Below are 12,881 nucleotides of genomic sequence, written 5' to 3' on the forward strand. Positions count from 1 at the left end.
TGGTACTTCAGAGGTCGTGAAGGTTTGGTTGTCTGTGAAGGTGACTGCTCCTGGAGCTGCCCGGGGTCGGACGGGCCGCAGAAACGCAGAGCACTAGGGCTGCGAGGCCACCCACCAGGCTGTTTCGAGGCGCACTTTTCCGGCCGGGTGCTGCCGTCGCCATAGCTACAGACGCGCCCCGGCGGTGAGGGGGCGGGGTCATGGTTGCGTCATTCAGAGCGCGACGCTGCCTCTTGTAATTCCCGCCTCCTCCCTCTGAGAGACCCTCGGCCCGCCTCTGGAGCTCTCCACCTGCATGTCTACCCCCGCTCTTCCCCAACTCGCCGGCTGCGCGCAGGCGCGGTGCCCACCGGGGCGCGCGGGAGAGCCCGCGGAGCGCATGCGCGCTGCTGGGCCCGCCGTCGCTCTGGTGTCGCCGTTGCCTCCGTAGCTGCCGTTACCGCCTCCCTGCCGGCAAGTGTGGGAAAGGGGAGCTGAGGACCGCTGCCGCCGCTGCCGCCATGGGGGTGAGTGAGGCAGCGGGAGGAGACGCAAGGGCCCGGAGCGCTCCCCGCTCCACTCGCCCCCTGTACCCCCATTGTTTCTGACCCCCTTCTCACGTGACCCTGACACCCCTCCGGCCTCCCGTGACCCCCCAGCTCCTAGGTCTCCCGACTTACTCATTCTAAGTGTCCTCACGTCCGGCCCAGCCCGGGAAACCCCTGGAGAGCCCCCTTCCCCTGTTCCCCCACCTCAGATGCCCCCCCGCCCTTCCCGTCGCGTCCGCACTGCCTTCCTGACTAACCTGTTATCTTCTTGGCCGTTCCCTCCCTCCGCGGTGATCTTGGGGTATCCTCCCGTCCCCAGGGGTCACTGTCACCTGGTTGTCACCGGCTTCGCGGCTTGCCCTGGCCTGGAGGCACAGAGGCCCACAGAAAAGAAGGCACTCAGCCAAGGTCACGTAGACACTGAGACAGTGATCAGGGCCCAGACCCCGACTTCGGTCCCCGAATCCCTTGCAGCTGAGCTTCCCGCTACTCAGATTCCCAGCAAAGCCGGTTCCCCTACTCTTTCAAAACCTCTCCACCAGGTTTCTCCTGCTTCTGAAACAATCGCTTCCTTTGCGACAGAGACCTGCCCCCAGGGCCTCCTAGGTGCATTGAGGGGGTGCTTATTCTTACCCGAGTTGTCAGCAGTCTTAAGACTCCGCAGGGGGGACGCTGTGTGGAATGTGAGCGGGGTGCTGGGGACGGGCCCAGGAGCAGGTGGATGGAGGCCACCTGTTCTGTGCAGTGCCGCCTGGAGGTGCATGTTACGCCTTTCTCTGGCGTGTGCTGGTAGGGGGTTGGCAGAAGTTATTCACGTCTCCATGAGTTCACCTTCCTAAGTCCCACATAGAGTAGTGTCTGTCATTCCTAACAATGTAACTCACCCTTCCTGAGTATATTACTAGTTTTTGCATGGAATTTTCCCCATCTTTAGGGAGCCCTGAGTTTGGAGCAGGAGCCACCTCAGGTCCAGCCCCATTCACTGGCTACTAGCATGATTCTGTGCCAGCGACATGGCCTTTGTGAATTTGAGTGTCCTCGTCTCTGTGATGAGGATAATGTTGCTTGCTCCTTAGGCTAGATGTGAGGATTAAATGAGATAGTGGACCCTGGCTGGGTGGCTCAGTTGGTTGGAGCGTTGTTCTGTACACCAAAAGGTTGCAGGTTCAATCCCAGTCAGGGTGTGTACGAGAGGCAACCAGTTGATGTTTTACTTTTTCTCTTTTTCTCTCCCTCTCTCTAAAAAAAAAAAAAAGCCTGGCTGCTGTGGCTCAGTGGATTGAGCGCTGGTCTGTGAACCAAGGGGCTGCCAGTTCGATTCTGTCAGGGCACATATCTGGGTTGCAGGCCAGATCCCTAGTAGGGGGCGCATGAGAGGCAGCCACACATTGATGTTTCCCTTCCTCTTTCTCCCTTCTCCCTCCCTTCCCCTCTCTCTAATAATAAATAAATAAAAATTTTAGCACACACATCCTCAGGTGAGGATTTTTAAAAAAGAGAGATAGTGGATGTAAATAGCCAAATAGATGCCTCTTAAATAGTGACTTTTATTTTTGCCTGTATTCTCAGCCCTCAGTTATCTAGTATAGATTTGTGCTATTTTTACTGTAACTCACTGGGTTTGTTCATACTATTATTAACCTGGATTTTTTTCTCAAACAGTTATTGATTGGATGAATCAACTCGTTAGACAAAAATAGTTGTCTAATCCATGCCAAAGCACTTTATGTCATCCCTGTCAAACCACATTCATCACGTTTCAACGCAGGATCTTGGACACTGTGTATCTCGTATGAAGAAAATCAAGTCTGGAGACTTGACATACTTAGACTTGGGGGAAAGGTCCCAGACCCAGCTCTAGTTGAAACTAAGTGAGACCTGTGTGCCCAGTATCCCTTGTTAAATATTTGCCCAGCATTATAGCCTGAGCCGAAAACAAGAAGCGTAACACACCATTCCGGTCAGACACGTCCTCGTCGGCCAAGTTGAAGGTGCAGGCCTCAGAGATACCGTGGGCCTTGCTTTGCATGGGGCCTGGTCTTGCTGCTCACATGTCACTAGCGTGTTTCTCAGAGAACAGCCCTCTCTCCTCTCTTCTGGCCTGAAAGCTGCCTGGAAAGAGAGACTTGGGTTGTCCTCCCTGAAACAGAACTGGAACCCTCTCATTATCCTCGGTCCTCAAGGGTGGGGGCCGTGGGCACCCCACTGCAGTGTTGGGAGGTCATCCAGTGGCCACACTGCAGCAGAGGGCCCTGCTGCCTCTGATGGCCTTACTGGGTGGAGAGTGGCATCGCAGGAGCGCCACACCAAGTGGCGGCCACGTGTGGTCTTTCAGAGATGAGGGTGCAGATGGCTCCCTGCGCCCAGAGCAGAGGTCCTTCTGGGACCTCGGGTACTTCATGGGCTGGGGACATGAATGCTGAAAATCTAGGAGGTGCAAAATCCCTTTTCAGAAAGGTGCCTCCTGCCCCCACCTGGCTGTCTTTTGTTTCTTTAAACTTCTGCATGTCAGAGAACTGAATGTGGAGATACCGCTTTGGTGGGAAGGGCAAGGGGAAGAGTTTCATAGTTGTGTGTAAAAGCATGTATACCATACTTTGTAGTAGGTGTCGTATAAATGTAATTGGTGGGGTAGTGGAGGGAGCACAGACTCCGGGATTCACACCTGGATTCACTCTGGGGTGATTCGTTAGGAGTGAATCGAGCACCTGCTGTTTGCATAGCATGGTGTGCGAGCTGAGCTGGCAGAGAACGCAGACGCACCCTACCTCACGGAGTGCACGGTCTGGGGACCAGGGAGTTCAGGGCAGTGGTAACCGGGAGCACTCTGTTCACTGGCTCTGTGACCCCAAAGTGTCGTCTGACCTCTCGGAGCCTCAGTTTTCTCATCGAGGAAGTGGGCACACGTACCTTGCTGAGTTACGGTGAAGATTAAAATAATTCATCTTTATTAAAGCACTAGCAGCGCATCTGACCAGTGGGTCCTTGTTAGCCCCATTTTACAGATGAGGAGATTGAGGTTCAGAGGAACTGAGTAACTTGGCTGAAAAGAGGTAAAGTAAGTTCAAAGTCACACAGCTGCCAGGCAGAAGAGCCAAGAAGCAAATCCAGGTCCCCTGACTCAGTCTTACACTCCTCATGATCCAAAGCTCCCTTGGGGAAGACACTTAACCACAGCGAGCGTTACCGTTCACTGTGCTCATTTCCAATTTCGATTAGGAGAATTTCCTGTGTCCCTGCGGGAGAGTCCTGCCTCCACAGCAAGGCAAAGCTAAGTGGGACAGTAGGGGACCACTTCTCCTAGCGTGTGCCAGGTTTGATGGGGTCCTCTGCCCGTCTGCCGCAGCCTGCCGCAGCCTGCCGCATGCCCCACGGGCAGGAAAGTGCTTAGGGGCTCTCTGGTCATCTGTAGTCGGCGTCATGGCAGCCCCAAGCCCCACTCCAGGGGTTGCCTGGCTTGCCCATTCCCCTGCGAGAATGAGCCTGTACGTCTCCTGGAGACCCAGGTTGGCTGTCCTGCTGCTTGCACTTAGGAATTACTTACTTTGTGTGCTTAGATGAGCTCCTATGGAGGGAACCTGCGTTTCCAGGCTTCTTTGCTGCTTTGCTCCCTGCTGCCTGTGTGGCTGCAGTTTGGCCTTGCTAACCACGTGTCAGCGAGGCCTCTGTCCCCAGGTGAACCCCTTGGGGCTCTTCGCTCTGCCCCGCCACTGCTAGGTGTCCAGTGGGCCTCCCTCTGGTCCGCCTTGGCTGAACCACATTTCTGGGGCAGGGCTCTGTCTCCTGCAGCCAGAGAGCCGTGGCCCTGGCTGAGGAGGGGCCCAGCTCCTAGAGGGGCTGCCCCGACCAGCGCTCTGTTTCCTAAGCTGAGAGACGCTGAAAAGGCCTTGAATAAACGAATGTTTAGGGGCAGCTGCCCAAGGCCACCTTGTGTGCCATCTCCTCCCTGAAACCTGCCCTGAATCTGTCTAAAACTAGTTGATCACTTCGTAGGAGGGGATAGGTGAGGGACTGCCGGGGGCTGGGCTGTGCTGCAGGTATTGCCTCTGGCTCCCACTGTGTGTTCACAGTGACCCAGCAGTCCCCAGGGTCAGTACTCGTTCTGACAAGGAAACTGCGGCGTCCAGTGAGGCTCCCAAGGTCTCACAACTGGAGCACACTGGGGTCCTCCCACCCAGCAAGTGCCCGGCCGCTGGCACTGGGAGCTGGTGCTCTGGAGGCCAGGCCAGTGGGCTGGGCGCAGAGACAGAGCCTTCAGTTGGCCGAAGTGCTTCAAGGCAGCTTTGCTTTTCTCTGTTGCAGAGGAAGTCGAGCAAAGCAAAGGAGAAGAAGCAGAAGCGTTTGGAGGAGCGAGCAGCCATGGATGCTGTCTGTGCCAAAGTGGAGGCAGCCAACAGGGTGACTCTCCCCTCCTTCCCAGTCCCTCCCCTCCCCCGGAACTGCTGCTCGGTTTTTCATTTTCCTTCTTTTGGCGCCACCCTGTGGCAGAATTGTGTTACTACCCATCCATATCTCTGCTGTGTCCTTAGGAGGAAAACGAGTCCCAGTGGGTCTGGAGAGTTAACAGGTGGGCCAGAGACTGGCCTGCATGTGCAGGGAAATGTGGACCCAAATGCACGGAGAGGCAGCTCCTCTCTGTGGGTCTCCTTACCAGTAGAGAGTCTGGAGAAATTTTTGTTAGGATTTTGCGTTTGGGGGAGGAAACCTCCCTTGTAAAATGTGGTATAATTTTCTCATTCATCCCTGCAAACATTTACTGACTGCCTGTGAAGTACCAGAAGCTGTTCTGGGACCGGGAAGATTCAGCCACCTGGTTTCCAGGGCCTCAGTCCAGAGAGGGGTGGCTGTGAATCTGAGCGCCAGATGGGCCGGCTTTCAGACGGACCCAGAGAGATTTGGCCATCCTTCTTGCTCCCTTCATGCCCCTTCCTTGTTCTCTTAGCCCACTCAGAAAACAACCCATATTTAAAAGGCTGTGGCTCAGGGACATGATTTTCCATTCTGAGCTTTGCCTGGGTGGTTAGCCAGGGGCTTCTTGAAAGTACACAGGTGGTCAGGTGGCCTCTCCTGTTTTGGGTGGGTGAGCGGCGAGCAGGTTGGAGGCCCACAGGCCAGCACGCGGTTTAGGCTAGTACAGCATCTTCCCAGACTGTCAGATGAAGCTGATTTAGCTCTCTCTGGCCTCCTAACCCAAGCCTCCCTCTTACCTGTGATTTTGGAGCTGAGGCAGATGGGGAGTCCATGTGAGGGGTGCACCTGGGCCCAGGGCTAAGCCTCCCAGCGTGGGTCTGACCCTCAGAGGGCTGTGCCCTGCGCGCGCTCACCATTCCTCTCTTCTTTCCCTCTACAGCTCGGGGACCCTCTGGAGGCTTTCCCAGTGTTCAAGAAATACGACCGCAATGGGTGAGTGTCCCGCACTGCTGACTTCGTCTCCGAGTGCCTCTGGGAACCCACCCCCAAAATGGGCTTCCTCAGACTTGGGCCTTCCCATTCTCCTCTGTTCGGGAAAAGCAGAAGCAGTGGCCCAGATACAAAGTGCCCGTGCCCTGCTGATACAAAGTCCCCCAGGCGGGGTGACAGAGGGATCCTTGGAGGAGCAGAGGCTGCATCCTCACAGACTGATGCCCCGGGGACTGGTTACTCTCTCCGGACAAAGAACCACAGGGCTGGCACCCTTGAAAAGTCATCCAGGCTGCCGTGGCTGGTGTAGTTCAGTGGATTGAGCACGGGCTTATGAAGCAAAGGGTAGCTGGTTCGATTCCCAGTCAGGGCACATGCCTGGGTTGCAGGCCAGGTCCCCAGTGGGGGACACATGAGAGGCAACCATACATTGATGTTTCTCTCCCACTCTTTCTCCTTCCCTTCCCCTCTCTCTAAAAATAAATAAATAAAATATTTTTTAAAAATTAAAAAAAAAAAAAAGTCATCCAGGCTGACTCTCCTTTTATACGGGGGAAACTGAGGCTCAGAGAAGGTGAAGGCGATTTCTGAGTTTACAGAGTGTCTCTCTGGCAGCTGAGTGGGCTTTGAATCTCCAATTCCGTGCCCTTTCCCTCGGTGTGTAGCGTAAGAGTTAAGAGCCATTGACTGGCTTTGTGACCCTGGACAAATTTCTTAACCTCTCTGTGCCTCAGTTTTCTAATCAGAAAGGGGCCTAATAAAAGTATCTTCCTGATGGATTTGGCAGGAGGACTGGACTCCGTGCCTGGAGCAGGCGACAGCGCCTCGGGGGTTGCCATCGTTACCGATGCAGTTCACACGGGATCTGGATTAAAGCCCCTCCCGCCTCCTTCCTCTTGTTGTGTAAAGTCAGGGCAGGGTCGGTTTGACCAGAGAGCCCCTGGCTGAGGGGGAGAAGGGGGTTATGGTTCCAGAGACTCACAGCTATGGGTCTGAATCGTAACTGTGCCTCTTATTAACTATACTTAGACAAGTCGGTCACACTCTGCAAGCCTCATTTTTTATTTTTTAATCTGTTCAATGGAGTGAAGATGCCAGACTTGCAAGGTGGTTTTAAGGAGGAAAGAGAATTATTCAGCTCTGTAAATAGCTGGTGTGAGTACTTTAATGAACAAGACAGGCAAATGCAAATATATGAATTACGAAGCAAAGACTAGTTGGCAACATTATACTTGCCTTTCATAGCTGTACCTGAGTTTCACAGTATCACATTAATTTATTTATTTTTCTCCCTGTCTGTGATCAGATGAGGCACAGTTCCTCTGGTGGCATTGTCATTTGGCCTGGGGGGGGGTGCGGGGGGGCTTTGACAGAGTCCCGAGGTCCCTAACCATGTAGCTCTTAGTGCCCCGCAGTTCACATTCCCCTGACCTCCAGGAACACTAACCGACCGGCTCTGAAGCAATTGTTGCCTCCTGACTGCGGGCCCCCTCAGTGCCTGGGGTCGCGTGTGGTTTGTGCGGCTGGGGTCCTGCCTTCATGAACTGGAAGAACTCGGGTTGGCGGGGTTTCTTGTGCCTGCGGACCGCCCTCTTGAAATGTGCAGCTATGACAGATGCGGCGCTGTGTCTGGGTGTTTCTGGCCGCCGCACGGTCACTATGTGCAGACCGCCTCTCGGAAACACACGGCTACGACCAACGCAGCACTGTGGCGTTTCTGCTACGTGGTGACTACAAAGAAAGGAAGGATGCTCTGAGCCAGGAGGTCACAAATTTAGGAGTCCGAGCTATGTGCACATCACCTGGTGTGCCAGTCAGCAGACGTAGGGGTGGGACGGCCTTTGTGGGGTCATGTCACAGGTCCCGAAGTCCTCCGTAAAGACTTGGACTTGCTGGTTTCATTGCCTCTGGAATGTGGCACTCGCTACCTAGAAAACGTGGTTTCACGGTTTGGCCAAAGCATTTTGCTATAATTTACTTAGTTTCATTCAGAGTAAATAGATTAAGGTACCGTACCGCCTACAGCATTTGTTAGTTTAGGAAAGCCCTGTGGGGTTGGATGTGTTCCGCTCTGTTTGGTCAGCTGAGGGTACCTGCCGTGCCCTCTCAGCTGACCAGCACTCAGAAGCTGGTGTAGGCCGTGGTCTCTTTGGAGTGCCTGAGTCACCCCGATGCTTTCTTTTTTTTTTAAACAGATTTTAAAATTTATCAATGTACGGTTGCCTCTCGTGGGTCCCCTGCTGGGAACTTGCCCACAACCCAGGCATGTGCCCTGACTGGCAATCAAACTGCAATCGTATGGTTTGCAGGCCTGCGCTCAATCCACTGAGCTACACCAGCCAGGGCTATCACCCCGATGCTTTCAAAGGACAGTGGTGATGAGGAAGAGGCCCCCTGGGAGCCTAGTGAGGTGTCTATTCAGAATTAAAGCAACAGGAAAAATGCCAGGAACGAAGGGCAGAAACTAAGGAAACAGAAGAGAGCAGAAGAGAGGGTGGAGAGAGCGAAGGGGTGGCAGAGAAGGACAGAGCTTTATAAAGTGCCGGGTCTGCTAAGGCTCGTGCAGGGGAGGCAGAAAGGGACCTTGTAGTCGGGGTGGGCCTGTGATGACAACGATCTTGGCCCAGAAGGCTTGGTGGCTTTGCAGGCCCCCTCTCTAGTCGTGACCAGGGAGGCGCTCTCCGCTTGCCTCTTGGGGCAAGTTAGCTGAGAGCAGGCTTGCTGCCTACCAGACTTTAGGGCTCTCGGGCTGCGCAGGGTCTAGCCGGCCTCAGACGCCGCCCACTCTTCTCAGGTTAAACGTCTCCATCGAGTGTAAGCGGGTGTCTGGGCTGCAGCCGGCCACCGTGGACTGGGCCTTCGACCTGACCAAAACCAACATGCAGACCATGTAAGCACGCCCTGGCCACAGGGCCTCTCCCTGGGCTGACCTCTCCCCTCGTCCCCGGTCCTGACCGCCTGCGCTTTCCCAGGTACGAGCAGAGCGAGTGGGGCTGGAAGGACAGAGAAAAACGGGAGGAGATGACCGATGACCGAGCCTGGTACCTCATTGCTTGGGAAAACAGCTCCATCCCCGTCGCCTTTTCTCACTTCCGGTTTGACGTGGAGTGCGGGGATGAAGTCCTGTATTGGTAGGAGCCTAGCTCGGGGCGGCATGGGGAGGAGACGCTGGTGTTGCCCTAGGCACTCCAGCCGGAGGCTCGGTCCGCCCAGCAGTCTGAGTCCACGGGCCTCCAGGGGCACACCTTCTCCTGACCGGCCCAGCAGTCTCTTCACGTTCCCGTCTCTGCTTACTTCACCCAGCTACGAAGTGCAGTTGGAAAGCAAGGTGCGGCGGAAAGGCCTGGGAAAGTTCCTCATACAGATCCTGCAGCTCATGGCCAATAGGTAAGGGCCACCATGCGGCACAGTCGGAGAGAGCTGCCTGAGGGGTCCACTGTGCTGTGAGCTTCGTGAAGTACAGGGCTCGGGAAGGTTTTGGAGGAAAGGCATCTAGACCTCCCTCAGTCAGAGTCCCTTGTCCTGCCGTGACCCCAGATTTTGTACATTCACTTCAGCTGCAAATGGGGATACAGAGTCGAGGTGGAGAAGCCAGTTGGGTGGGGAGGGCGACTGCCTGCTCAGTCTCCTCAGCACCCTGCAGGAGGGAAGCCCTGGGTACCATGGGGGCCCAGACCGGCTGCAGTTGGGGCGGCTGTAGTTGGGGCTTAGGAGTGCTGCAGGCAGACACCCCAGGAGAGGAGGCGCAACTCCGCATTATCTCTGCCTTCTCAGCACGCAGATGAAGAAGGTCATGTTGACCGTGTTCAAGCACAACCGCGGTGCCTACCAGTTCTTCAGAGAAGCGCTGCAGTAAGGAGCTGGGCCCTGGGATGGGACCCGCCCCACTGCCTCTTTCCTGGTCCCCGCCCACCTCCCTCCTGGCCAGTGGTCGTGGGGGTGGAGGTGGCGAGATGCCTTTTGGCTCGCTCTCCCGCCCACCTCCTGCACCCTCACTCCCAGGGTTCTCATGAGTGTGGCCGGTGGGAGAGCTCTGGGCCTGGAGTCAGCTCCCCGCAGACAGTCCTCTCCTCCCACCCACCCTGCAGGTTTGAGATCGATGACTCTTCCCCCAGCATGTCCGGCTGCTGTGGGGAGGACTGCTCCTATGAGATCCTGAGCCGGAGGACCAAGTTCGGGGACAGTCAGCATTCCCATGCGGGTGGGCACTGTGGTGGCTGCTGCCACTGAGCTCCCGAGCCACAGTCCTCTCGCCAAGGCCTGCCCTCTCCCCAGCCTCACGCTGCTTGTCAGGCGCCCTCAGAGCTGTGGCCTCCTCAGCCCTGCACATGCCAGGCAACCCCTTTGCTCTCCTGGAACAGCAGGGCGTCAGGGCAGAGCCAGAAGGAGAGGATGCTGCGGGAAGAGCTGGTGGAGGCCTGGGCACGGAGTCATCCTCGCATGGAGGCTGCCCTCTCCTCCGCTCTGCAGCCCTGAGCTCGAGATTCCCAGACTCCTCTGCAGCTGGATTCTTGACAGACCCCCTTCCCCATTCACACGATTGGGCAAATGGAGTGTTCATACCCACCTTTATGGACGTCCTGGAGCCCTGGGTCAGGGTGTTGCTGGTCCTCAAAGAGGAATGGACTTGGAGTAAGGTCTGGGTACAGAGAGGCTTCAGAGAGCCTCGGGCCTCGTGGATGGAGTGCTCTGATGGAGACCGTGGGAAGGTCTTTTGTGCTGCGACACAGGGAAGCAAGGGAGCTCTTGCCAGCTGTGCTTTTGTGGATCCACAGTTCAGAGTGGAGTAGTTCAGGGGCCAGCCGGCTCTGGGAAGAAGGCTGCCTCCCTCCCTCCATTGCTGCCGACGAGAGAGGCCGAAGAGACTGGGAATAGGTGTTGAGTGGGGCCACCACTGCTTGTTTAGGCTTTCAGACTTCGCTGCATTTTGGACTCTGCTGTATCCTAAGCTTACCTTGCAATCTATGGCAGTGGCTTGAGTTTTTCCTTCATAGGGAAATGTCAGAGGTGCTGCCTGTCCTCTCCATTGTCCCTCACTACCCTGCCCTCACCCCCAGTCCAGATACCTCTGTTCTCACTCTCAAGGGGGAAGCAACATCAGGGAGCCCCTCACCTTCCCCCAGAAGGGCCTCGTTGCTGGCAGAGTCCATGCCAGTCCCTCTCATGTCTCGGTGCTGACAGCTCCCCGAGGTGGAGCGCCCGGCCTCTGCAGAGAAGCCCCAGCCAGCAGCAGGCCCGGCCTGCGCCCCCCAGCCTTGCCCCTTGCCGCCTCCGTGAGGCACTAGTGCCGCTGCCCCGGCGGCAGCAGGAGTGCCTAGGTGGCCACAGCACCCACTTTCCCCTCTCTGGGACCCCCCTGGGGCAGTGGGCTGGTGGGGGGGGGCGCTTTCCTCTCCTCTCACAGGAAGAGAGGGTGCGCAGGCAGAGCTTGCACTCCCTGGTCTCTAGGCCTTACCCCACTCCAGGGAAAAAGGTGACCAAACCCTGTTCCAGGAGAAAGCACCTAGCACCTCCTGCACACACCCTTGGGCTCTGCCGCAGGGAGTGTCTTACTGTTGTAAGTCCTGGCCTTGGTGGAGCTGTACCCTGGGCAGGGCCTGTGGGGCCTCTGCCTCGGAGTCTGCCCACAGCCCACCTCCTGCCCTTCCTTGGGCGCCAAGCTGACCAGTCTCCCCACATCCCTGCTGGTGCTGGGGCTCTGCTCGTGGCCTCCTCCGCCCAGCCCCAACCCTGCAGAGCGCTCTACCTTGCTCTTGACCCTGCCCGCAGTGGGCTGGTCACACCCTGAAGAGGGCCCCATGGCTTTACACTGGAAGTAGCCCACCTGCGCCCTTGTCCTGCTGGCTCCTATGGGAGAGTTTCCGTTCCTGGGAGGGCTCTGGTGGGCTTCCAGGAATAACGGAATGAGAGAAGCAAGTTTAGCAAGAGTGTTTCCTCTGACCCCCGTTTTTCAAAGGACACGGAACAACTATTTATTGTCTTAGATCATGGATTTTTGGTACCTCCCACTCAAGGGGACAGAAAGGAACCCCCAGTGTAAATCCCACATAAGTGAGTTCAGTGTCTGTTGTCCCTTTGTGGTCATGAGACACCTGGCACTGACTCCATTGGTGGCTGCTTGGTGCCATGCCCTGCCCACCTAGGCTCTGCCAGCCAATTCCCAAAGGGCTGCTGGGAAGGTTGGGGCTGGGGCGTGCAAGGCGCTGCTTGAGACCTGCAGGTCACTCTTGTCTGTTGAGCCCGTTGGGTCCCGGCCACCAGGCAGTGTGGGGACTTTCTCCACTGCCCGGCTCCGCTCTGAGGACCCTAGTGGGCCTCTGCCAGGCCTTTTTGTTTGTTGTTCGGGCACATTAAAATGTTTTTAAAGATTTTTCTTTTAGTTGCATTCACTCTGTTTCAGGTTTTTGTTGATGTCAAATGTGCATATGACCTGTGTACGGTTTTTAACCCTTTCTGGGCTTTTTAGAGGAAACTTTAAAGATAAACTCCTTGATATATATTTTTTTTCTTTAGCGACTTGTTATCACTGGAATCAAAGGGGAAAAGTGATCTCTTTGCATTGGTGTATTTGTATGTCACAAATAAAAGACACTTTGTTCAGCTGCTGGGGCGGTGCCTGCTGCTGGGGTGCTGGGCAGCTTGGGGCCCCAGGACGAGCCAGGCCTGCTCCCTGGGAGGCCTGAGGCTGTGAGGGAGACGTGGGCATCTTGGGCAGGCAGCCAGAGCTGGGAACAGACCGAGTATGTGTGTTTCTGCCACTTCCCAGAAGCCCTGGGTAGAGGTCAAAGGTCTTCTGAGGGGCACCTGCTTTGCCTCCTGCACCCAATGTCTGTGGCTGCACACAGATTTCAGGCTCCGTGTGGAACCAGACATTCGTCTGTGCCAGCCTTTCTTTTCTCTGTTCTACTTGAGTGGGTCACTCCGGATATTCTTTGTCTCAGGAAGATTCCAGCC

General features: G+C 56.0%; 1 protein-coding gene across 2 annotated transcripts; it reads left to right on the plus strand.

Annotated features, from left to right (window-relative positions):
- Window positions 1–237: 237 nt before the first annotated feature.
- NAA40 (N-alpha-acetyltransferase 40, NatD catalytic subunit) lies at window positions 238–12,527 on the plus strand. Of its 2 annotated transcripts, XM_037053012.1 has the most exons (8): window positions 242–506; window positions 4,830–4,925; window positions 5,878–5,930; window positions 8,722–8,817; window positions 8,900–9,058; window positions 9,231–9,314; window positions 9,702–9,779; window positions 10,016–12,527. In XM_037053012.1, the coding sequence occupies exons 1-8, from the start codon at window positions 501–503 to the stop codon at window positions 10,155–10,157; spliced, it is 714 nt and encodes a 237-aa protein (XP_036908907.1). In that variant the 5' UTR covers window positions 242–500; the 3' UTR covers window positions 10,158–12,527. The 2 variants fall into 2 exon arrangements, with proteins under 2 accessions (XP_036908908.1, XP_036908907.1); XM_037053013.1 differs by lacking the exon at window positions 8,722–8,817 and having other exon boundaries at window positions 238–506.
- The last annotated feature ends 354 nt before the right edge of the window (window positions 12,528–12,881 follow it).

This window comes from Sturnira hondurensis, unplaced genomic scaffold (assembly GCF_014824575.4).
Source record: "Sturnira hondurensis isolate 20B ecotype Veracruz unplaced genomic scaffold, ASM1482457v3 Scaffold0007797, whole genome shotgun sequence".
NCBI lineage: Eukaryota > Metazoa > Chordata > Mammalia > Chiroptera > Phyllostomidae > Sturnira > Sturnira hondurensis.

What these genes read in the sequence shown, in the direction of transcription:
- NAA40 (XM_037053012.1), top strand. An exon ending in AAGTGGAGGCAGCCAACAGG is followed by an intron (nt 4,926 to 5,877) that starts GTGACTCTCCCC and finishes TTCCCTCTACAG; the next exon opens with CTCGGGGACCCTCTGGAGGC. An exon ending in TTCTTCAGAGAAGCGCTGCA is followed by an intron (nt 9,780 to 10,015) that starts GTAAGGAGCTGG and finishes CCCACCCTGCAG; the next exon opens with GTTTGAGATCGATGACTCTT.